The 27413-nt window shown below is 39.6% G+C and overlaps 1 protein-coding gene across 1 annotated transcript in view; it reads right to left on the bottom strand.

Annotated features, from left to right (window-relative positions):
• Window positions 1-27413, bottom strand: part of ldlrad4b (low density lipoprotein receptor class A domain containing 4b) — a 77904-nt gene that overhangs the window by 22976 nt on the left and 27515 nt on the right. The window contains exon 3 of the mRNA XM_053629195.1: window positions 12158-12298. Coding sequence (XP_053485170.1) covers window positions 12158-12298 — 141 coding nt within the window. The remainder of the gene's footprint in view (window positions 1-12157; window positions 12299-27413) is intronic.

The following is a 27413-nucleotide window of genomic DNA, read 5'->3' as shown; positions in this document are numbered from 1 at the left end:
GAAAACTTGTCCTCTCTCTCTGTTTCTCCATGACCTACTTTTCCAGACCCAAAACACAAAAACACAACCAACAGTAAGTAGAGAGAGAACACCATTTTAAGAAAATCTGCTGACACATTCAGTATGTATAACACCATAAGCATAGCACAAAAAAAAAAACCCAGCTAGAATCCTTCGCTGTATCTAGAGATCCATCTTCCTTCATTAAAATTTTACACAGTCTTTTTGCAGTAAGAGGAAAAATTCATTCAGTGAGGAAAAGAAGCCAGAAGTGGCCGGCTAGTCTGTCTGGTCAGCTGTGCTGGGTTCAGGATTAACATGGTCACTGGAGACTAAAATCAGCCTGCAGAAACTCCCATCAGCCCCCTATACTGACTGTACAACCTCTGCTATGGAGACTTATTGTTTTTTGTTGAACATTCATTATGCCTGATGACTACATGACTGTGGGTCATCCGTATCTCGTGAAAGGAAAAACTAAGTGGAATTTTTAAACCAAGCGCACAAACCTTTTATAATAAAGTCATACACTCTTAGAAAAACAGGGTGCTATACCCTACCTTTTGTATGTACATTTTACCAAGGACCTTCAAAGCTTTACTTGAGAAGGCAATTACAGTCCATTTATACACCTTTTTTTAAAAGCTACACTATATCCAGATTTCCAAGGTTAAAGATACACAAAGGTACAAAAAGGTAAGAATACCACTCCAGCGATAAGGAAAGGTACAGTTCAGTAACTTTTTTTATCTGTTAGTACAGCCCTGCTTCGCAGCAACACCAAAAACAGCTGCTGTTGTCAGGGCTCAGAGTTAGGAACAGGAGCGTTCCCAACACTCCTGGGAGGACTCCCCGTTTTCATTATTCTAAACCGGACCTCATACATTTCCGTATGAACATTTTGTCACCTTCAGACTCCACATGTTTAGAGTGGATCAAGAAAACATGAGAGAGAGAGAATCAAGTAAAAAAAAAAAAAAAAAAATTCAGTGTTATTTTGCTTGGCCACACCAAAGTATGTGTCATGCACCATTCAAATAAGCTATAATACAACAAAGCTACTAAGATTACAACTTTCCAAAATGTTAAAAATGAAAGATTTATGGATAAATTGTTGGGCTGCATAAACAGTGAAAAATGACTAATGTGAACCTGAGGAACGTTGACGTTGAGTTGAGGGAGATACCTATAGCCTGGATCACAGAATGGGCCTCCGCCAACATACTAATACCAGCAGCTGGGTCCTTTTAGCCTGGCCACATCATCTGCAGCTCTGTACCTAATTGGCCAGCTTGATAGGAAAGCCGGGTCTTTTCTCTACTGCTTACCACAGGCTAGTCTATTCACTACTGTATCTCTTATTCTCTCTCTCTCTCACACACACACACCTATGGACACACTGTCACAATACGTAGACAAACGGCTGGACTTCAAATAGACTGCCTTCATGTTTCTTTCCTCTCTGTGTGGTCCCCCTTCCCCCCCCTCCCTCCCCACTGGATTTCATTCTGGCCTTTGAGCCAAACCTGATTCTACCCCGGGAAAAGAAGAAAAAAAAAAAGCAATGCTTAAGACTAGTCCATTTATTGCTCCGCTTTCTTCTTTTTGTCCCCATCGTCGGTCTCCTACTCTTTGAGAGGAGAGAGGAGAGCTGTCAGTTTCCCACCTTTAATGGTCCCAGTTGCATCATTAGCCCCAGTACCCACTTTACTGTGGAAAGAAACAAGAAGGGAGGGATGATTGTGAGGGCGGGGGTTGTCCCTCATACTGGGTGGCACACAGGACAAAATGACAAAGAGAACACTGAAGAAAAGAGTCCAGTAGACCTCTGAGATAAACAATCCCAGACCCCCCCCTACCCCCAACCTCGCTCCCCCCTCGTCAGGTGACACTGTCTGATATCCATCTGTAATGATGCCGACAGCGCCAACGTCTCAAACAGGCATGACTAATGTGGCGACGTGTGGGGTACTGCAATCAAAGAAACGTACGCAACTAGCGGATTCAGGGAAGTGAGACTCTATTCACGCAGAAAGCTTTTTTTTTTAAAGCCATTTGCCACTAAGGCTTGGGATGTTTACTATTTTGGAAGTAATAAACAAGATGTTCAAAAATGATCTTTACAACTTTTATCCAATATAAAAGTCAGCCAGGAGGTGTAGAAATACTAGGATCTTCCCATTTTACATAGAGAAACATCAAGTTTCGCCAAGTTTGCTCATCTTCATTGCTATTTAAAGCAATGATGTGGATAGGTTGCAGTGCACATGACAGCATTTGGATTACTGCTTGGATGTTTTGTGCATCACAAAAGTGCTAATAATGAATGTCTAACTTTTTTTACTTTTAAAAAAAAAAAAAAACCCTTTGGGCTCTGTGTCTAAATTTCATAATTGTGTGCAAGTAAATGTTCCACTTAGTATCATCCATCCATTTTCCATACGGCTTATCCTACACAGGGTTGCAGGGAGCCTGAAATCTATCCCAGGGAATTCGGGGCATAAGGCGAGGGACACCCTGGAAGGGGTGCTAACCCATCACAGGGCACAACTGCACACATGTTCTCACACCGATTCTCATACTACGGACAATTTGGAAATGACATTCAGCCTACAAAGCATGCATTTGTACTGGGGGAGGAAACCGAAGTACCTGGAGCAGACCCCTGAAGCACTGGGAAAACATGGAAACTCCACATGCACCTGGTCGAGGTGGGAATTAAACCCACAACCCTGGAGGTGTGAGGCAAACGTGCTAACCACTAAGCCGCCGTGCCCCCTCCATTTAGTATAAAAGTTGTGAAAATTATTTTTAGTCTGTATAAATAAATAAATAAATAAATACAAATGGGATTTATTTATAAGTACAACCATTTAATCATCTAGAAATAAAGCTGAACAAATACAGTAACCATGGAAATGCTTGTTATTTTAATGTGATATCTAATTGGCTCCTTGTGACATGTAATACAGAACTTGAGAATGCAAATATTAACAGCTAAAGGGATTCAAGCTTTGACTGAATTCTCAAACATGGCAATACTTCAAACCTAATGAAATAATATGCCGTAAACTATTACTCACTCTATAAGAAAGTCTCATTTCATCTCTATCTGTTTTCAGTAAGGAAGCATCGGTAGCACTTAACTAGTTAGCTTTTACTATACAGTGTAAAAAATATCTTGCACACATATAAATCTACTAGACTTTTCATTTTCAGTTGGTTAGTTGATATGGAAATAAGTAATGTTCAAGCCTGAAAAGCCTTCAATAAGCCACCACAACAAGTCATCAGCCATCTTCGAAAAGCTGAATTACTTTTACTTTCTTCTCCTGAACATCAAAGGGACAATAGCCAATAAAGAGAATCAAGGAGATCACAAGAATGTGCTTCAAAACGTCTCTAAAACACATAAAGTACATGAAAAGTGACTAAACAACCGACTCATTCAAGCCTCATTTTTCACAAGTCACATAAAAAGGCTCTCAGACATTTTCACTTGCATTCAGCTGCTTGTCTTTCCAGTCCGGCATTTCAGGGAGCAAAACAACTCCATCAGCCACCTCTTCTCCTCTCTCTCTTAAGCAGCTTCAATGCCTCCGTGCCTGACTTTGCCTCTCGTAGAGTAATGCTACTGCATAGAGAGGAGGTGACGTCGGTTTGGCAATGAGAACGTTAGCATGAGAATGCAGTGGCCTCAGATTAGTCCAAGATGATGAGGATTACGCATGGAAATCCCAAACTCAAACAAACTGAAGGCGGTGCTCTTCACTAAAAACGAGGCCGAATTGAACATGACCCGTGTGACCTCTGACCCCTGATCAACCTGGTTAAAAACTGTAAACAATCAAGGGATTGGGATGGGAGAGAGAACGGAGGAAATGGAGAAATTTGCAGAAATTGTAAATGAGATTCTACTTCTAGGGACCACCTAGGTGCACCGATAATGAAATATTAGAAAACAAATCATGCGCGGAGTGAGTGAGGTGGATTTTTATAGCTGGAACAATAAGGCAAATCAATGTGTGAAGAAGCATACTGGCAGTGTTCCCAATCCTGCACTGAAAGGCCTAGGCCTTGTTTATATATATATTATATATATTATATAGTCTAATACACCTACATTCAAGTTTTATATATATATATATATATATATATATATATATATATATATATATATATATATATATATATATATACATACACACACACACACACACACACACACAGGAAAATCAGATTCAGGACTAAGGACATGACTTTCCTCACTCTTGTAATCTAATAATTTACAGTATGTACTGAATAATATGCTTTAAAATGAATAAAGGTGCATCAGTAAAGATTGGAATTCTAGCTGTTAAGTACGACACAAATAATTTTTACTCTCTGAACTAGAGCTGCAACAACTAATCGTGCGCGACACGGGGGAGATTTACTCATTACGTTACTTCTGTTCCGAAAACACGCTTCAGAGAGTAAATACTAAAGTTGTGTCCCAAATGAAGTACTGCAGACTTACACTATACACTGTGTACTCTACCATCTAGTGTGTGGATTGTAGAAAAGGTAATATTATCTCAAATTGAACACTAGCTTTTTTTTTACTAACCGGAAGTATAAGCCGCTTCCTACATGACGTCACACGCACGTAATGCGACGGCGTCAGCTTTTGCCTAGTACCCAGAATCACCGTACATGACTCTCTTTTATCTCAATGACCATCAGACGGAGGCAAAATCGTCAAGTGACTGAGGAGGAAAATGTGCGACCTCCAAGTCCTCTAAGGCAGTGGAACAGTTTATATTAAACACCACGGAGAAGATTTATAAACTTTATAAAGCGGAGTTTGTGTAGCACCAGCAGAACAGTGATGCTGTCACGAGTTGCTTAAAAGGTTTAGTTTAATTTAAGTTCATGGACATTATATGCTGTATCAGTGTAACTTATGTTCTTTATTATAACGGAAGTGATGTATTAGTAACGAGGCCGCGTTGCTCCTCACACGCAGTTCAGACACGGTGATACACAGTGTAGCGCAAGTAAGATCTGTAATGTCTAATTAAATCACTATGATCAAAAGTAAACACAAGTAAAATAATATTCCTAAACACAGTAAGTAACTCAGAGTTTTTATTATTAATTTAGGACTGTAGTTTAATTCAGTGCTTTTTGTGCACCCATAAAAAGTAATGCATATATATATATATATATATATATATATAAATATAATATATATATAAATAAAAGTATTTATGCATTTTTTATGGCACTACAGTCCTAAATTTATAATATATATTCTGTCGTGTGTGTGTGTGTATTGGGTTCTTTTCAGTCTTATATAATTGGACAAACAGTTGTGTAAAGTTTTAGTCTGAAGTTTATATTTGTAACACTCAGTTTGTGGATTAAATTTTAAATAAACGAAAAAAAAATGGTACTGAAAGCTTGCCCCGCCCCATCTGATTAATCGAAAAAATAAGCGGCCAACTTATTTGATTATGAAAATAATTGTTAGTTGCAGCCTTACTCTGAACCCATCTACTATTCCAACCCATTTACACCAAGTACACTCTATAAACAGTTGACTGTGGACAAAAGTGTAGCAGAAAACTCAAGCAAAAAGTAGCAAGTTAAAAAGTCTCTCAGAACAGCAAAAAGTATCCCATAGCAGCATTATAAAGTGCAGTGACTGCCGTACAATGGAGGTTGTTGGGAAGGGTCTTGTTTACTTCAGGTGGGTCTTGGGAAGGGTCTTTTTTTACTTCAGGTGCATGTTGGGAAGGGTCTTTTTTACTTCAGGTGCGTGTTGGGAAGGGTCTTGATTACTTCAGGTGCGTGTTGGGAAGGGTCTTGATTTCTTCAGGTGCGTGTTGGGAAGGGTCTTGATTACTTCAGGTGCGTGTTGGGAAGAGTCTTGATTACTTCAGGTGCGTGTTGGAAAGGGTCTTGATTACTTCAGGTGTGTGTTGGGAAGGGTCTTGATTACTTCAGGTGCGTGTTGGGAAGGGTCCTGAGTAGTTCAGATGGGTGTTGGGAAGGGTCTTGATTAGACAAGGTGGGTTTGGGAGACAGCAGTATTTTGAGTAGTCCAACTGCCTCAGGAAAAAAAGGGTGGCATGGACTGTCCTGTACCGTCTGTCAGATGTCATGAGATGGATGGGATTGGTCATACACAACACTGGTGGCACATATCAATAGTGATGAATGGTAGTAGGAGTGTTCAGCAGGGAGACCCCAATTATCCTCACAGTCCACTATATGTAGGGTCTAGCGGTCTGAGACAGTAGATAAATACCAAGCTGGCATTATGCAAACACTGCTTGAGAACACCCAAATACTTACTATATATGGAATATAAAGTGGCTGGTTATTTTTCATAGTAGGAAACATATATTTTTAATTGACTATTGCAACATGAAGGGGTTAAATCATTTTCTTCAACATGTAAAGTGCTATGGAAAGTCCCTCCATGTCTAGGAAACAACAACCTGTTTCAGGAAAAATTTGATTTAGTTTCGGCAATATTACATCTGGGCTGTTACTGCCAACTATTCATGGCTAAGTTATTGTTAAGATGCCTTATTTCTGCTAGAAATACTGTAATTGCCTCTGAAATCATTTGCCGTTTGGGCTATTTTGCCATATATTTGGAAGTGAACCATCTGCGGCAGTGTACATTTCAGGTCACAGTACAGGTCAGTGTACAGGTCAAGGCAGCAATCTTAGATGGTGCAAGTGTCAGAATCAAGAATGAGGTTTCTCCCCGTTAAGAAACCAACAATCAACTTAAAGACGAAACGGCATTGGCCAGGTTCTCTGGCTTTATTGACCAGCTTACTGGGAATAATTGTAATGCAATTTCTTCCATGGATGAAGGGCAGTGCGAAGCCATTCAAATACTGCATCACCAACCACAAAAGTGAGTGCCAGTGGTTGGTAGTCATCTTAAGTTTTCTTTGGCAGCGGCACAGTGGTGGTGCTTTGCAAACACAATGGGACTATGAATGGAGTTACTGAGCAGTTGGAAATGTTGGAAAACAGCTGCCATACTCAGGTTCAGAAAGAATAGTCCAGCACAGCAGCTTTGCGGGCATCCACTTAAAGTTCTTTTATTTCTCACTCTTTGTTTAGCCTACTGTGGACAGCCCTTGCATGAAATGGACACAAATTTCACAAGGGATATGAAAGTACACAAGTAGAGAGCAATTTGTAGAAAACTGCCACAGTGTCTGAGAGAAACAGAGGAGAAGTAGGAAGGTGGTCTACTCGGTCTTGTCAAAAGACATTAGAGAAGACACTGGTGCAATGCTGCTGGTACTGAGCTCTAAGTGTGTCCAGCTGCCATTGGTTTTAACTAGCTGGCCAGCTCTAGAGGAACAAGGTCCTTTGCTTTTATTCAGCACCACCCTGGAGAGCCATTAAAACATGCTTCAAAGTGTGCCACTCTCAGGCCTCTTCTGAGGAACGAGGTTCTAAAGATTTCTCCAGGAAAGAATGACGTGGCTTTTTAACACTGACCTGGGATCAGCTTCTCAGCTCCTGCTTGCAAGCAAAAAAAAAAATGCTGTCATGTTTATTCAATGCCACTTGGACAGTCTACTTAAAATAATCCCTTAAATCACACGGACAAAGGGAGTGATGTGAAAGCAGTGCAAGATAGAACAACAGAAGCCCATATCTGCATATGAATGCCCACTAGCCTGTAGCTCAGCATGAAGCATGGAGGGGGCACAATCATTGAGTCCTCCATCAGTTCCCCCTCTAAAGCCCCTCAGGTCCTCCAAAGTTCCCTAAAGAGAAGCCCTACACCGAAACAACCCTGTCTGGACACGCGGAGGTGAAAAAGGTCCCTTTACCCGTGGTGGCCCTCTAGAGCTGGGGTCCTCTGTGCTTAAAGCCATGGCTGACTGTAGCTCAGGGAAGGCTCATGGCCATCTCCTAGCACTCTTTTCAACTCAGACACTTGAACACACTCGCTTTACGCTTCATTGACTGGAGAGTCACACCGGATAATACGCGACGCAGCTGTAGACGCCCCCGCCGTTTGAACCGAAGAGAATGTTCAGGCTCATTAACCTTTTAGTGGCCATACATACAGTCATGATGCGGTGCAACACACTTTCTCCACACTTACAGTAGATATGCAGATTTGAGTTGCACCCAGACAGGAGGGAATCACAGCAGGGATTTTGGCCACATGTCCACTAATTAAAATTGGCAGACTACATAGTAAAATGTGCACCTTTTACAACTTTTGAGCTCTGTATGTGATCGTGAAGAAAGAATATTCTTTTGGGAACACAATGGATGAATCACTGGTGAGACATCTTTTGTGGTTAATTTGACTAGGTCACTGGACCTAGAATGCACCTGATTCATCAGGCTTTCATCAAACGGTCAAGTCTGAGTCAACACCAAGATTCAAGGGAGTCAACTAAGGGTCAAGACTGAAAGTAGAAGAACGTTAAGCATTGGGTAATCCAAGAGCCAAAAGACTGAGCCAAAGTCTAATTAAAGCAAATAAATAAATAAATAATAAACAAACGTTTTAATTAACGTTTCTACATTTACACTAATTACACTCACTACATTTACAATAAAACTGATGTGGATGGGAAGATAATCCATTTTTGTGTCACATTTTTTCCCTCTGCCACTTTGTGCAGCAATGATTCTCTTAGTAAAGCTACTCCTAACATGTGGAAGATAGACCATCTTTTCTTTCTTTTTAAAAATAAAATACGAGATTCATTAAAGAAGGTTTCCTATTAAAAAAAAAAAAACCCTTGCAATTTAAAATTCTAGACGAATTAATCATGAAAAAATTTTTTCATCCAAGTAAGTCGGTGATATTGCGTGATGACATTTGCTTAAAGCTTTTAACACTTTATCCGGTCTATGTACCCACACCCACTGTAGTCAGATCTTCCATAATTTTATCTAGGTTTTTTTTTTTTGCTTGTGTTAAATATTTACCTGAAGCTATAGGTATAATAGATTTGTCCCCATATCTTTAGTTCCATTCGTTTTTGAATCACAGCAGTTATATATCGGACATTAACTCCTCTAGTTGAAGCAGGCTAATATACAAGTTCGTTTGTGTAGTCTTTAATCTCTGTAATTTTCCCTGTAAAAAAGGCATGTCAGACAATTAACCCATTTTCTCATCGGTTAAAACATTTTTTTTCCCTGACATTTGTATTCATTTTCCTAACAGGGTCTCAGCTCAATTTTGCAGCAGGAGAACATTCTCTGCCACATTTAAAAAAAAAAAAAAAAAAAAAAAATGAAAGCACAGCCTCTGACTTAGTTAATTAGTACCTGTCTTCATAGCAACAAATGTGTTGTGAAACCAGCGCTCCCGGAGAATCTCTGAACATGTCTGTGCTTACTTTATGGTGCACCCCTCTAGTGGCTAAATAGGTGTGCTGTTTTTAAGAGGTTTCTTTCTTCTTCTCCACTCTCTTTCCTATTCTCTTGGTGTCCTTACACCAGGGGGTAACAAAGGGCTAGGGCACATCAAAGTGAACTGGCTGTCTGCCACTGCTTCTGCCTGCTGTCCTTGAGGCAGTGCACTCATGTAGCTGAGCTTCAAAAATGCATTCTGTCTTTTTCATCTCTGCATTTAAGAAGGTAGAGCCTCCTCTGAACACAGATTCATCACAACACACAGCAGGGCAGTGTATAGAGGAGCAGATCGGCCAAAATAAACTCAAATAAAACAATAATAAAATAACTGACTAAATAAAGCAGGTTAATATCAGGGTTCAATTATGAGATGAGTATAAATTTACATGTTATTTTGGCCATCAAACTGTGATAACTTTGGCCTGAATTCATGGCCAAAAGGATGAAGACATCAAATTTTCTTCAAACAACATGAATAATAATTCAAGCAAAGCAGTAACACAGCAACTTACAACATAGCTTCACAAAGACGGATCAGATCAGATCAGATAAGATCTCTCATCACTTAAAGCTAGGAGCCTGATCATGTGATCCTAAATTCTGGTTGTAACAACATTTTTCTATTAACATGAAAAGGAACATTTGTGAATAATGAAAATAGCATAGAAATTAATACAGAAATGAATAAAAAACATTATTAATGAATAAAAAAATATTACTAATTTTAGTGAAAAATGTCTTCAAGGAAAAATAGAAAGAAAAACCCCAAAATAAATAAAAATGAATAATAACACACACACACACACACACACACACACACACAGTATAAAACAGAAATTAAAGAACAAATGAGTAAATAAATACAGACTAAAACTAAAATAATACACGGATCAGCAATAACATTAAAACCACAGCCGAAGTGAATAAGATTGATTAATCTTGTTACAATGGCACCTGTCAAGGGGTGGGATATATTAAGCAGCAAGTGAGCAGTCAGTTCTCGGAGTTGATGTGTTGGAAGCAGGAAAAATGGGACGTATAAGGATCTGAGTGATTTTGACAAGGGCCAAATTGTGATGGCTAGGCGACTGGGTCAGAGGATCTCCAAAACAGCAGGTCTTGTGGGGTGTTCCTGGTATGCAGTGGTTAGTACCTACCAAAAGTGGTCCAAGGAAGGACAACTGGTGAACTGATGACATTCCCTGATGTGCGTGGGGAGCGAAGGCTAGCCCGTCTGGTCCAATCCCACAGAAGAGCTTCTGTAGCACAAACTGCTGAAAACGTTAATGCTGGCTATGACAGTGAGGGGTCAGAACACACAGTGCATCACAGCTTGCTTCATATGGAGCTGCATAGATGCAGACCGGTCAGAGTGCCCACACTGACAGCACCTACAATGGGCATCAGAACTGGACCATAGAGCAATGGAAGAAGGTGGCCTGGTTTGATGAATCATGTTTTCTTTTACATCATGTAGATGGCCGGGCGCGTGTGCCTGGGGAAGAGATGGCAGCAGGACGCACTTTGGGAAGAAGGCAAGACCGCAGAGGCAGTCTGATGCACTGGGAAATGTTCTGCTGGGAAACCTTTGGTCATGTGGAGGTTACTTTGACACGTACCACCTACCTAAACATTGTTGCAGACTAAGTACACCCCTTCGTGGAAACAGTATTCCCTAGTGGCAGTGGTCTCTTTCAGCAGGATAATGCATCCTGCCACTCTGCAAAAATTGTTTAGGAATGGTTTGAGGACAAACAGTTCAAGGTGTTGACTTGTCCTTCAAATTCCCCAGATCTCAATCCGATCAAGCAGCAATAAGATGTGCTCCACCTCACAACGTACAGGACTTAAGGGATCTGCTGCTAACGTCTTGGTGCCAGATACTACAGCACACCTTTAGAGGTCTTGTGGAGTCCATGCCTTGATGGATCAAAGCTGTTTTGGTGGCACAAGGGGAACCTACATGATATTAGGCAGGTGGTTTTAATGTTATGGCTGATTGGTGTACATATAACCGAATAAAATAGTTTTTAAAAATTTGTAATTAATACTCGTGTATGTACACGCACCATCCACTTTATTTAGAACAAAGATACACTTGCACATTTATGCAGCCAATCCAATCAGCCAATCATGTGGCAGCATTGTAATGCATAACATCTTTCAGTTGCATGTCAAGAGCTTCAGTTAATGTTCACATCAAAATAAGTATGAGGAAAAAGTCTGATCTCTGTGACTTTCATCATGGCATGGATGTTGGTACCAAAAGGGCTGATTGGAGTATTTCAGAAACTGCTCATCTCCTGGGAATTTCCCACACGACAGTCCTTGTCCACAATCAAAGTCACAGAGAACAGACTTTTTTCTTCATTGTGATCTTTGATGTGAACATTAACTGACGCTCTTGACCTATATCTGCATGGCTTTTGCATTGTTCTTCTGCCACATGATTGACTGATTAGATACCTGCATGAATGTGCATGTGTATAGGTGGCCCTAATAAAGTGGATGGTGAGTGTGTGTACAGATAGCTGGATATGTATTCATCCTAACTCCTATATATTATTATATACTACAGGTGTTCCTGCCACGACCCCCACTCCACCCAGCAGGTCTGGTCATTCACTGCAGCTTTCTAGACAACTTGATCTCCAGGCTACTAATAACATCCTGAAGGCGATTAACTAGCAAAAGAACAGAGGAGTCATGTGATTTCCATTCCGGTAAAACAGAGCCAGCGGACACTCACAGTAGAACAGGGCGGGAGAAGGGTGCTGGGTGGAAACGGGACAGTTCTCCTCATCACTGTTGTCTCCACAGTGGTTGAGTTGATCACACACCAGTGAGCTGAGGTCCAGGCAGCGGCCATTGGTGCACAGGAACTTGCACTCTACAGAAGAAAAAAGAAGAACATGGTTAAAACCTAAAATGATAACAGTATTCAGTGAGCAATAAGACTGACAGCCAGCAATGTGCTGTCTTTTAATGTAAATACTGGTAGGCTATAACTAGGTCTGCTCTGCATACTGGGAGGCCAATATTTTATACAAGCACAACTAAAATCCAACAATTAAAAATTCTTCTACTAATACAGGCTTTCAATCAAACGCACTGATATTTCTTATGAATATGTTTCAGATTGTGCCCTAAAAAATACATAAATAAATATTCAATATTCCTTTAAATGTAGTATTGATTAGCACCTGTGTTTCTGCAGTACTTCATCTGCCTTACTGCATGGAATCGCTGCTATTTTTAAAATGTTTTGGAGTTTCCTAACGACTTGTGACAGACCCCACAGAACCTTAGACATACCAGCCTTTGTTTAAGCTTTGATATAAAACCACTGGCGAATTCTCAAGATAACGTGGGTCAATTTAGCATTTAGATTAACAAAGATAACTGGAAGGATTAAGTCAGGGCAGTTGGTCAGGTTGAATGAATCATTTTAAAGTAAAGAATGTAACGCAGATTCAAGAAACTAATAAATGACTAGAAGTATCTCTACCTCTTTACCCTCGTAAAGAACGCAAGGATCTAGGAATATGAATATGTACATTCAAAAATGCTCCCAGGATATTGGGTAATCTTTACTCCCCTATCTTGGTTATGCTATACATCATTGGCTCGTAGCCCTGATCCGGCAGTAGCGTTTGTTTTTCTGCTCAAACACAGCGGATCCAACTAATCAGCTAATGACCAGGCTTTTCTGAGTCAACATGGGTGTGTTAGTGCAGGAAAACAGCTGTGGTTTTATTTTAAAAAGGCAAGAGGTAACATTGGGGCAATCCAAGTCTATTTGTCTGAACCTCTCAGAGACATCTGTCCACCAAAGTCAGATATTTCTCCTGTATATCAGGAGAAATAAGAAGTCTGTACAGTCACCTTGAGACTCGACTATTGCAACTTGTTGCCGAACGTGCCCTTAGGTTCTTGTATCTGCAGTCGGACTTGTCTTCAGTTACATGCCACTACATTGCACCATTCTCTCCTGGCTTTATATTGCGGTCAGCATTAGATTTAAAATCTTGACCAGCTCTGCCCTACTAGTCAGATTCCACACAGTACCTCAAGGCCTTTGAGCCACAAATACAGCTCAGCTGGACCCGCCACCTTCAAATCACAGGGAAGGTGAGCATTCTGTACTATTGTGGAAAGCACTCCCCCTAGCTTCCCGAACAAACGACTGCTTTCGCTTGTTGGAATCTCCAGACTTGAGTTAGCCTGCACCAGCATGAGGGTAGGGTTTTTTTTGTCCCCTCCCCAAGCAGACAACAAAGCACTTTTGTGAGTCACTTGAGATAAGAGTGCCTGACAGATAAGAATGATTAGTCCAGGTCTGGGCTTGTGTTTACTGCTACTATATATACACATCTTGAAGATTAGCACACAGTAAACCGGCTAGTTACTGTAAATGTAGTCGCAGGAAGTACGATTTCAGCATTGTTTGTGTTGTCATATTCTCAGTGACATATACAACAGTAGCCACTCCTTTAAATTATACCAAAGCAGCAAACACTTACAATTACCGACAGTAGCTAAGTTAGCTAGGTGTTTTGCTTATGATGCAGGTTTTGTGGCTAAAATGATCAGTTATCACATCATCCTCTAAAAATGTGTATATTTCCTGTAATCGAGGTCTTAAGTAACGCTCCACAGATCAGACGAGTAAATGAGAAATTGGAAAATGTTAATTTAAATGTATCTGACCCAATGTAATGTAGTCTATAATCAGAATCAGCCATCCAAGATGATTAAAAAAAAAAATCCAAAATTTTTTGCTTATGTACAGATGTCCTTAGACACTAGCTACTGAGAGGACCCTAGCTGATATACAGAACAGATTATGCAGGTTATTGCTAATAGCTTAAACCGCTCCGAACAAGTTCAGCCAGCAGATTAAAAGAAAAAAAAATAAAGTTATTGTTTTGGTAAAAAATCATTACATATCATTATGTATATTAGTCGGCCACTAGCTGTAACCATGACTCTAAAGCTGTAGAGAGAGTAGCTAACAATCCTAGCAAGAAAAACCTGAGTGCGTTGCTGGACTGAATGCCTCCATGCTAACGTGAATGATAAGTCATATTGGTTTTTTTGAAACCAATATGATTGAAATGTTTGCATTTATAAGCAACTAGTTAATTGTACAAGCTTACTTTATACAACTGTTACAAAATGAACACTGTCTATGAAAATGTCCTATATGTAGACTGGTCCATGCCAAATATATCATATGATAAAAAAAAAAAAATAACTGTCTGTAACTGAAAGTAGTAGACAGTAGTGAAAGATATTTACTGTCAAATGACTGACAGAAAAAAAATCTTTAGTCGTTACCATTTATTACAGACAAGACAGGAATGCACATTACTAATAAACAAAAATAAAAATTGATGAACTACAAGCCTACATACAGATGCACTGCACAAACCAGCAAGCGAAAATAACTGCTACCAGAAGCATGCGCCTCTTTCATATCCACATCCTTTTCCCTTTCAGTGAACGTGTCTATTCCACTGGCCGAATTTTATTCGTGTTTGGTCTAACCGTTGATTTAGCCGTGAAAGCAGAACAGAGAAGTTTTCAGGTATCGCCATAGCAACAGGTCAAAAATAACAAATACTACGGCTAAACCGTAGATGGTGGCTCCTCTGTGGTGTACAAACTCGAGCCAGTTAACACAGACCTGAATTAATCCTCTTTCAAATATGTTTAAAACCATGCTCTATTACACACATTGACCTGAATGGCATCAATACCATCTGTGATCAGCTCTTGTTTATGATACATTATTAATAATCACAATTAATACATTTAAAATGACATGTTGGATTACTCCTGCTCAGAAGTAATGCCTAAAAAATACGTTACAAAAATGTAATACTAGTCTTGATAAACACTTGAAGTTCCTACAAAGTGCTTTGAAATGCGCAACGTTATTCGATGTGTTGACGTAATTTCCACTGAAACAGAAAGCCAGGGCTGGACATACGGAGTAGCTACTCCCCATTTTTTAAATAGCCAATCACTCAACAACGGCAACTTCGGCAAGGCGATGTTTATAACATTGGGGGCGGGACACTTCAGATTCTCAAGAGCATTTGATTGGATAGAAAATCTATATATGAGAAACTACAGTGCAGAATGATGTCATCAAAACTGTCAATCCTTACTAGCGGTAAAGAGAGACTACATTTTGAATGCGTATATCTTCTAAATGTGAATTTCGTCATTGTTTTGGCGCACACTAGCTTATACATAACTTTACGGCGAACATATTCATACTAAAAGCCACACAACTCCCATTTTGATTTCATGGGGGACGTTAAATAATCCTATGTACATGTACACCTCGTCTAAACCTCCCTCTACAAATAATCACAGCATTCATTTTTTGAAATGTTCTCCAGAAAATCGTTGCTAATCTGCGTAACCTCAGCCCTGTGCTCCTAATGGCATGGCCATTTTCTCCCACCTCCCAACAAAACAGCTTGTGCTTCACTCGTCTAGACAGAGGGAGGAAAGAGACAGAGGTGCTATTTACAGAGCAAAGCAGCATGACCATACCCTACGGCAATGTTTGTCTGCTTGTCTGTTTGTCTTTCAGTCTGTCTGTTTGTTTGAAGCCGTGACTGCTGATACACCAGCGCTTTTCCCCCACCTGCTTTGCACTCGCATGCTTCACTAGGCTCTGAAGTTCCTTTTTCTCCTCCATTTCCTTCTATCAACTTACCTTATTTCATCCACCTTCTTTGCCCTCCCAGGCTGAGTCAATAGTCTGGAAAATGTCATGACTCCACTGCTCAAAAGAACATACAGAAACTTTTTTTTTTAAGAACCAGAGAACTCTTATTAAAATCCTTTTTCCTACAAATACACGCCAATTAACGAGCTTTATCTATCCAGATAAATAAGAACAACATGAAACCATTTACGATACTCGAGTACCCGAGATTAAAAATGCAAAGCACATATTAACAATGCAAATATCGTCAACGGCATGATTTGTTTTGCTGCATATCTTCAGTGTTGTATTTCACTGTTGGTGGATCAAAAAGCGGCTCAGTGTCCGTATGACAAAGTGACAAAGCTGACAGCAATGATAGTCAGATCACAATACTGCCGTTACAGAACGGCTAAGCCGAAGGGATTGGTCTCTTGGTTTAACGGCTGCAGGAGTGGAATGTTATTGGAAACATATTGAACCAGTATTGAGGCGTGACCACTTTTTTCATGATCAATATAATGTACCACTTATGTAAACACTGCAGATTAGCAGATTATGCCCCAATGTGGAATGTGTTATAAGAATAACATGCTTTTAGAGCTGCTGTTTGTAAGATTTTAGATTTAGTGCCTTCTCTGGTACAGAAAGGTTTATGAGAGCTACTCATGGAAGAACACGCGTCCTTCTCCACCTTGCAGATTAATCCAACAGATGTAACACAAGTCAATGCCCATCCAACAATTGTGTCCTAAACCACACACTAACTAATATACCTACAGAGTACAGAGACCATTGGTGTACAAGGTACTGTTTATTAAGGTGGAATGTGGTTTACAACACAATCCCATGAGTTTGTAAGGATAATTATCTTCTGTATTGTCATCCCCATTATAGAGGTCATTGAGCAACTAACTCGTCCAATAGAACGGAGTTTGAAATGGATAACGTGTACAGCGAAACCCCAAACATGTACTGTTCGCACTAACCGGCTAAAGTTAGCATGCTAGCTAAACCAGAGCAGAGCATAAAGGCACAAATCCACATATTAAAGGTAAATAAAAGCCGTAAACGCTTAACTCCCACCCAATATAGCCATTAGGCAAGAGCTGCTTAAGTAAGCACACTAGCTCAGACAGAGAATAAACAGACACAGATCACACACGCGCAGAGAGAGAGGGAGAGAGAGAGAGGGGGACAGGAAATCTGGATCGACTTGCTCTTGCCCAATTTAATCATGTACACACCACACACTATCTTTTTTATTATTTAATGCTGCAGAAATAAAAAGTTGTCCAAATGCAAAATTTGTTGTACCACATAACCTCATGCAGGTCCCTGAAACACAATGAGTGACTCCGTGAGTCTACAGAAGAATAAAGGGAGAAACAACGTCAGAGTAAATGTGAAAATGACTAAAACACTTACTTGGAAATTAGTCCCAAAAAAATATTTAATACAATGTCCAAATGTATGAAATGAATAAATGGGCCGAGTGGGTCATGGCTGTGCACACTGTCTCGCTCGAAACCCGCCAGTGACGCATTATGCATACAGCACATTTATCAAGACCGATTTTCACCCACAAGTGGCTAGGAGTTATGAGTTGCTATCGGCAGAAGAACAGAAACGACGACCAATTATTTAACCCAACATTAATATTGATGGTTTCCTTTTATCTTGGTACTCTAATATAATTAAACTTCTATACTAAATAGCAGTTTAGTTAGGTTATTGCAGTACAAATGGGCCAATAAATCAGTAATTCAAAATGTAATTATACATATGATTTCAATTTGAAGCCAAAGAAAGCTTAATTCCTATTTCATCAGGAATCATGTAGCTCTGTCCGTCTGTGTTTACACAACCTCTCTCCTTTTGGCCTGTCACCATGTCACTTTTTTGTGCCTAAACCTAGAGTGTGATGATTGACGTATAGGAGGTATACCGTAGCTGGTGTATGACATATGCATATGAAAATTCCTGCCATCTCCAACTGTAAGTTCTGATGAGAATTACTGTGAATTATTATTACAGGCTCTTCAGGAGACTCACAGCAGCTCAGGAACATTTATATTTATTTAAAAAAAAAAAAAAAAAAAAAAAAAAAAAAAAATCCTACACACTATAGTTGTAATTATTGCGTAAATAATTAAAACCATATAAAAGTCTCATTTTTTTAATCCAAATATTACTGTACGTCATGGCCATATTGAATATTGATGTTTTGGACTCTAACATCCACTAAATTTATGAACAATGATGGCTTGTGTATGCCAAGCCATTGTCTTTATGGGTTTCCAAACCTATTCATTTTTATTTGATTATTTATATTACAGTTTTTTTAAAATGCCATTGCTCATCTTTTTCATTCGTGTAAATGTACGACACTGAAATGGCAATATTAATTCATAATTATTGACGATAACTTTCACATCAGCGCATTCATACCTCTGTAATCGAAAGAAACCAATCCAAATAAACCAATACCTCTGATTTTTAGGACTCTGAAATTCTCTGGCCGGATCTGGTCCAGACTGAGAATATCATCTGACTCTAAATCTGTTGAGTCTGGCTGTGGAACACAGGCTTGAGGTGTAATAAGACAGCAGATGTCATCTTTAGCATTTAGTCACATATTCTACAGACCAGTCCTTCATTAGTGTCGCCTTCTGTCAGAATCTTAGCAGCACACGCACATGATTTCCATTCCTTGTACCCATTAAACTTGCAACTGAAAGTTAACAATCATAAGGTATACAAAAGCAGACGGTTCAGGACTGGTATGTAAACATAAATAAATAAATAAATAATAATCATAAAAATTTAAAAGATATAAAATAATAAAAAAAAAAGGACTCCTACACTTAAATCTAAGAATAAGAGCAACGCACAAAGATTATTTAACTTTGCGTACTCTTACATAAGCAAGTATTTAGGAGTGCTTCAGAAGTACGATGAGTAGCGAAAGCTGGCAGCATTGAGACAGAAAACACGTGCACCCACAATCTTCTGAGCTCTGGAACGTGCACTGCTGCGACTGAATGATGAGTTTATAAAAAGACGTTGATCAAAAGGCTATCCTCACACAGAGTTGATCAGTAAATTCAAGAGAATGCAATACCGTCTGTTTGATTAGCGCGCTGCACACGGTCATTTGGCTGCATCTGATAATCGATAGTAAAATAAATACACATTTTAGTTAGCTAGAAAGTGCTATATTATGTTGCCTCACGTCGTCTCTGAGTTTTTCCCCTTACCGCCCCTCATCTCCTTGCTTGCTCATTAGAGATGCATTTATAAACGTAAAATTCGTATCCAGAATTTATATTCTTCTGTAAAGTTGCTTTGTGACAATGTCCAGTGTTAAAAGCAGTATACAAATACAATTAAACTGAAATGAGTATTAGCCCACATTTCCTCACATGGTAACCACTAACATACAGCATCATTTGCTTTAGCACTTATACTCTCAGAGGGCTGTCTATACACCCCTATACCCCTATCAGCTCTGCTGGAGTGAACAATCAAAGAACTGTTTTGGATTATTTTCATCTAGCCATCACAATTTGGTCCTTGTCAAGTACATAGCAGCTGAGTTGCTGGTTACATTTTGTACTGAATCTTTAAAATTCTAACATGTTAAAAAAAACATTTTACAGAACTTAGTTTTCATCTGCCTCATCAGTGTTAAATGTATGTTAGCAGACATTAAATAAAAGTAGCATTGAACTAGAGTTTTGTGGGACGTTTCACAACAAACCTCCACTCACTGAGCACTATGAACACTATACTAATACTGGGTTGAGCCTCCCTTTGCTCTCAAAACAGCCTCAATTCTTCATACATTTCTTGGAGATTCTGGTCCATGTTGACATGATTGCATCAGACAATTCCTGCAGATTTTTCAGGAGCACTTTCATGCTGCGAATCTCCCATTCTACCACATTGCAAAGCTGTTCTATCGGATTCAGATCTGGGAAGGCCACTGAAGAACGACTTTTGCTTTGTGACATGGTGCATTATCATGCTGGAAGTAGCCATTAGAAGATGGTAAATTGTGGCCATGAAGGGATGCACATGGTCAGCAACAATATTCAAATAGGCTGTGGCATTCAAACGATGATTGATTGGTATTACAGGCTCAAAGTGTGCCAAGAAAACATTCCTCACACCATTCCACCAGCCTGGAATGTGGACACAAGGCAGGTTGGGTCCATGGAATCATGCTGTTAGTGCCAAATTTTGACCCTACCATCTGGAACCCGCCGTGGTCATCTGCTGTTGTAGTCCATCCGCCTCAAGATTCGATGTGCTGTGCATTCTGAGATGCTTTTCTGCTCACCACAAATGTACAGAGTGGTTATCTGAGTTACTGTAGCCTTTCTGACAGTTCAAACCAGTCTGGCCATTCTCCATTGACCTCGCTTGTCAACAAGGCATTTACGTCCACAGAACTTCTGCTCACTGGATGTTTTTTATTATTATTATTATTATTATTGCACTATTCTGAGTAAACTCTAGAGACTTGTGTGTGAGAAAATCCCAGGAGATCAGCAGTTATAGAAATATTCAAACCAACCCATCTGGTATCAATCATCATACCACAGTCAAAATCACTGAGATCACATTTTCCCCATTCTGATAGGTGATGTGAACATTACCTTAAGCTTCAGGCCCGTATCTGCCTGATTTTACGCATTGCACTGCTGCCACATGATTGGCTGATTAGATAATTGCATTAATGAGTAGTTGTACAGGTGTTCCTAATAAAGTGCTCAGTGAGAGTATATTGTGATACATATTGTGGACTCTATAAATGCCCGCGAGATGATATTTTGTCATATCGCCCATATTGGTGATACTGATGATTATCACAATATAAACGTAAGCTAGAATGCAACACTGGTGTGACTGCCTTCATCTTGTGCATGTCTCTTGGCTTGTACTATGGAAACGGGTACAGTCGTTGCTGTACTTCATGCTTACGATTTACTCCTAGGATTAACTCCTACTCCTTGCTAAGAGTTGCTCTGAGCACTTTAATAACACATTTTAATCCTAGCATTTAACAAAGCTGTCTGAGAAGTAGACTTCTGAAATTATTTTTAGGAATGGTTCTCAAAAGACATTATACATATCAGCCCAGATGAACAGAACTTCACAACATCCTGAGGCAGTAATAAATAATTATTATTTGGATGGATGTGATAGTAACACTCCTGAGGCTTTTTCAGAGTTTGTCTGATGGGATTCAAAGCAAAAACCAAGATCCAGACCAAAAATAAAATAAAACAAAAACAAAAAAATAAAAAGCCCAAAACCACGTTGGCCCTGAGAGAACCTGGCCAGATCTAGTTAAGGAAATGGATTACTGGCACGAATAAGTCATGAGGATTGCACTGTTAGCTAAAAACCATGCAGAATCTAACTGGTTCAGGTTCATAACACCTAGAATATACAAATTCCTGCACAGACGTTTTTACGTATTCAGACAGAGCTTGGAGCATAACTGGCTAAATTTTTTTTTTTGCTTTATTAACACCTGAGCATACCCACGATACAGAGAAAAAACATGTCCTAACAATATTACCAAACAATTAAGTACAGAGTACCAGAGCATTTTTGTACACTAATAACGTGTTCGATAAATCACAGAAGACATCTCTGGAGTCTATCTAGCACGTTGTGTCCTCTTGCTTCAATTCTAGCTGCACATGCCGGAGATTACAGCCCATAGAGTACAAAAGGGCTGTTTCTCAATTCTAAGAATGCAAAGAACAGACTTGTGTGATCATGAAGACCAGTCTTGCCAGGCTACCATGGAAGAACGAGCTCGGAAGGACATACAACGCATCTTCGTGAGAACCGAGATGTGCTGTGATCTTCCAGTCGTGCAACGGACCGTCCCAGCACACTTCTAGTAGTAGGAAAGGACCACTGACTCTTCAGTGCTCCCTAAGTAATGTTTATTTACTGTTAAATGGCCAATTAACCAAATGTTAAGCATGTTTTAATGTAGTATGCGCTCTGCTTACAACTCCGAACCTCATATTAAATAAAAACCAAGCTAACGTGTTTACCGTTACCTCAGGATGGAAGCTAGTGTAGTTGAATTAAAATACTTCTGAGGGATAAATTTGATTTTTCAACCACCTCATATATATCTCAATCTAAATCATATTTCAAAAGCATTCTTTTTAGATGCATATTTAGATTATTGTTGTTAAAAAGACTTCCATCCACCAGTGTTTTGCTGCAATGGCTTCTGGGACTTCAAGCAGGTTCGGTGCACTCAAGTCTGTATCCGATGCATACTCGATATCAAGAACACATCCGAGTAATTTCATGCGTCTCCAGTACTAACTGGAATTGAAGTTCGGCGTTGCATGATGATGTAGAAGAGTACAAAGGACGCAAGACCGCACAAGAACGCGTATTGGGAAATGGATAAGGTCATTTAACATTACAAATGAAACTAATGTCAGAATGTGATGGAGTAGTACAGCTCCCTTCTGACAGTTTCTATTTGTTTCAAATGCAAAAAAAAAAAAAAAAAATTCAGAAACTTCTCTTTCTTAAGTACTAATTGAATACATGCAGCCATTTCTGCATGTCAGACATGGTGCAGTTAGCACAGATTCTTCACCATCCTAAATGATATCACTCATTATGTCAGCACAGCTTTTCCTTGGTACACAGCAGGCTTTCCACTTTCTGTCAGCAACCCAGCCCCATCACTACTATTGGAAGCATCCTGTCACTTCAAACTTTACTGCATGCTCAGCTATACATTAACAATAATCACTGAGAACTGAACATAAAGGCTGCCTGCTGAGAAGTGGAGGGGATAAGAGCAGGATAAGAACAGGATAAGAGCAAAGGAGAATATATGAGAGAGAGAGAGAGAGAGAGCAACTGAGAGTAATAGTTTAGTATGCTGCTCTGGATTTGCTTCTCTTTCCCTCTGCATTCCATTCCACGCAGGGGAGACATGCAGAGAGGAAATGGGAAAGAAAGGCAGGGGAGGCATAGACCAAGCAAAAATGAAGGAAAAGAGAAAGTGCAGAAGCACAGAATCAAGTTAAATAAAACAGGATGTAAATACACAGAGAGAGAGAGAGAGAGAGCGAGAGAGAGATTTACAAAGACAAAATGGGGGGAAATTAGGGTCAGAGAGAGGGAGTAGACAAAAACTAGGTTCAGGAACTTCAGGTTCGAGAGAGAAAAATTCGCAACAACTCTGGGTCCAAGCTACAACTTCATTTACAACTGCTCGTACAGCCTTGATTTAATTTAGCTCGGTCAAACCACTTCCTGTCACAGTTAAGTATATAAATTAGTATCAGCCTACTTTAATCACCTCAAAAATGTTGTGCTAATTTATTCGCCAAGAATCACTGGCTGCTTCCAGCAGGTTAACACTTTGCCAAAGAATGCGGATACGTGAGCAAATCAAAAATCGTTAAACAACAATGATCTCTGCACAACTCGGGAATGGGTTCGACAAAGCAATACGTCTCAGCACAACGCTCTCTTTCAGAAAACTGGAGACTTTCAATATACTCTGTACGCGGAATCAACAATATTTTGTTATAGGTCCCCAAAGAATAAGCTTAACCCTTTTATGTACAGTACCCACACTCATAAACCATTAATTAAAGGTTATTTTTAGAACTATTGTATATAAAGATGTCAATCACCTGTAAATGAGACCATAAGAAAAGGTAAACTGCATAATTTCTATGCTATAGAGAAAAAATAAGTAAGTATATACAGTGCCTATAGAAAATCATCATACACTGTCAAAATCCTTACCTGTCGTCACATTACACCCTGGAAATTAAAATCAATATTTATTAAAATAAATAACTTTTGCAAGCTCTATTTACACATTATAACCCTTGACATCCAAGTGAAAATAACAAAAAAAATTCTGAACAATTATTTAATTAGTGAAATACCTGGTCTGGATAAGTGATCAACCCCTCAGAATAACCATTATAAACTTGCTCAGGTACAACCAGTCACTTCCCCGATTACATACCATGCTAATTGCCCCCACCTGACATCAATTGCAGTGGTTTTGTTTACTTCATAAGAAAACCAGCTGTTCCATGATGATTCCATTACTAGTAGTGCATGGCAACACAAAGAATACACCATGGTTGGAAAGGTGCTCTCAAAAGGGCTCTGAAACAAAGCTGTGGAAACGCACAAGTTAGTAGAAGGATACAAAAAGATTTCAAAAGGCTTTAACGATCCCTCTGAGTGCCGTTCAGAGCATTATTAAGACGTGGAAAGCATAACGCACCACCAAAACCTTGCCTAGATCGGGCCGTCCTCCAAACTGGATGACCGATCCAGGAGGATATTGATCAGGGAAGCTACCAAGAGGACAATGGTTAATTTTTGAAGGACTTACAAGTCCTTATAGCCGGGATTGGACGGTCTGTGCATGCAACAACAATCTCACAAGCTTTACACAAAGCTGGCCTGTATGGCAGGGGGGCAAGAAAGAAGCCTCTTCTGAAAAAGGGTCTCACGGAGTCTTGTTCGCACTTCGCGCAAAAAAAAAAAAAAAAAAAAAAAAAAAAAAAAAAAAAAAAAAAAAAAAAAAAAACAACACACCTGGAAGATTCTAATGCCATGTGGTAAAAGGTTTTATGGCCAGATGAGACCAAAATTGAACTTTTTGGACTGAACTGTAAGCGTTATGTTTGGAGAAAACCGAACAAAGCACACCACCAAAAGCCACACCATACCTACTGTGAAGCATGGTGGTGGTGGGGGCAACATGTTGTGGGGGTGTTTCTCTCCAGCGGGGACTGGGCAATTGGTCAGGATTGAACAGAAAATGGATGCTGCCTAGTACACCCAAATTCTTGAAGAAAACCTGCAGCTGTCTGCTATACAGCTGAAGATGGGCAGGTGGTTCACCTTCCAGCACGACAACGACCCCAACACACCGCCAAAAAACTACACAGTGACTCAAGGATAAGAAGGTGAATGTCAGTGAGTGACCAAGTCAGAGCGCTGACCTAAACACAATAGAAAATCTGTAGATGGACTTGAAGACAGCAGTCAATTGCCACTCACCACGAAATTTGACTGAATTCCAACATTTCTGCAAGGAAGAATGGGCAAATGTTCCCCAATCTAGGTATGCAAAGCTAATAGAGACATATCAAAAGGTGGCTCTACGAAGTATTAAATCATGAGACTGATCAATTTTCCAACTCTTGTTATTCTAGTTTTCTTACGTTTCTGAACTGTTGCCTTTTTATGTTACTTGAATGTTGTAAGATAGAATGAGTAAATAAAGCTGGAACAACAACAAAAAAAATTTTAATGGGTTTTGATTTCAGGCTGCAAGATAAAAAAAAAAAATCCTACTATTTTTGGACATCAAAGGTAAAAAAAAATATATATATATATTCTGTAATAATTTTGACCAAAAATATTAGTGATCAAATGCACAATTTTACTTCAGTTACTTTATTATACAAGTGATGGTCAGAAAAAGTCCAAATTTATTTCAGCTTGGAGATCATTTTTGAGTAATAAAGCAATTTTAATTTGTTTTAGAATTTATGCATGAAAGGGTTAATGTACTGATATTTAATTTATTTTTCGTCTTTGTGCTGTGCTGCTTGGAAATGGGAATTGAAACAGCAAGGCTTCATGGAGAAGGACAAGAACAATCATGCACAGAACTTCCTCCCATCAGCCAGCGACTGCTATTTGTACAGACTGTTCTCTCCAGTTCCCCCCACCCCATCGCCGTTTCAAGGAGTGTGGAAACCTGTTGTGTCTGCCAAAGCAGCACGAACTTTGAAGGCAGAAAATTAATTACAGGAAATGGGAGCATTTTGCACCATGAAGAAAGGAGAAATGGGAAATTGCTCAAGAACGACTTCCAAGCTCTAGTAGAAGAGCTGTAATTCCGCCTGCTGACATTTCTGTGCCGCTTCTGCCGACCACTCCAAAAACACATCTTTTAACACACTGGCAATCAAGCAGCAGCAGTTGATTTCTGGGGTTCGTCTTTCCGGGCCATTTTGGAAACTTGTTCTCGATTCACATGATTGCATGCGCCGGCCTATTAGCACTACATCCGCACCAGGACATTTGAGTGCATCATTTCATCAGCGATTGGCTAATTGCCAGCCAAGCTTCACTCCAGTGTGCTGATAGAACACATAATGTGATTAGGCGTCAAGGTGAATTGGGAGAAATCTTGCATCAGCACACCCAATTCCTTGGCGTGTATCTGGTTGCTTCCTGTGAGAACACTCCCCATCTGCTTTCTTCCCGTCATGGCTCGGTTGAACTCCTCCTCACCGTGTCCGTGTGCCTTTCCTCCATTCTTCTGGAGAAGGTGAGGCGAATGCAGCTGTGGATGGCAATTTTACACATGCCTACTACTCAAACCATTTCACTGCAGCCTTTTTGTGGCAAACATGGAGGCTGCTGTGCCATCGCAGCTTCACGGCTTGGAACCGAAACATCCTGGTTCCTTAACAGGCTGCCAAATTCTGTCTAAATATGGGCTGTCTTAACTGAACAGTGGAAATGGAACCCATACTCATGCACAGTGACCGCCTGCTGGACGGAATATGTTCAGCAATTTCCTTTTCATTTTACGCTCATGCGAGCGCTTCTTAGACTTTTCAGTCACAGCTATTTTTAGAGATTAAACTATTTTCCATTTGTGATCAAAGTCCTCAAAAAAATAATAGTAAATAAGGTTTTATTCCCCCCCCCCAATCACTGGTATGTGTGGATCTGATCTCAATCGGATCTAACTGTCAAGGTCCTTTAAAAGATCAGTTGTGTCAAAAAACAAACAAACAAAACCACACATGACCATAAACATATGATATTTAATAATAGTTTACTTTTACATTATGTAAAACAAATAGAATGTGTGCTAGACATGACTTTCAGAATTATTATCCAAATGTTTTGATGTGTGAGCAGTCCATAACCATGCAGTGCTTCACTCACTATATATATATATATATATATATATATATAAATAATTTTTTACTTTGTCTCGGCTCCTTTTGAATCCATTTAAGCTACTGAACTCATCAGAGGACCATGTATTCTCGATTTAAATGGCCCAGCTTCTGGCACATAAATGTACGTCTACACGCCAGGCGACAGAGGTGGTGTAACCTTGAGACTAAAGTGGCTTTGATCTCTAGGGTGATAAAGTGTGTGCTTATCTCTCATGTGATCGGTTTGCCTGGCTTTTTTAAGTTTAGCACGC

The sequence above is a fragment of the Ictalurus furcatus genome, chromosome 1, assembly GCF_023375685.1.
Source record: "Ictalurus furcatus strain D&B chromosome 1, Billie_1.0, whole genome shotgun sequence".
Lineage (NCBI taxonomy): Eukaryota > Metazoa > Chordata > Actinopteri > Siluriformes > Ictaluridae > Ictalurus > Ictalurus furcatus.
The sequence above is the reverse complement of the archived record's forward strand: the minus strand, read 5'-3'. Positions and strand labels throughout refer to the sequence as shown.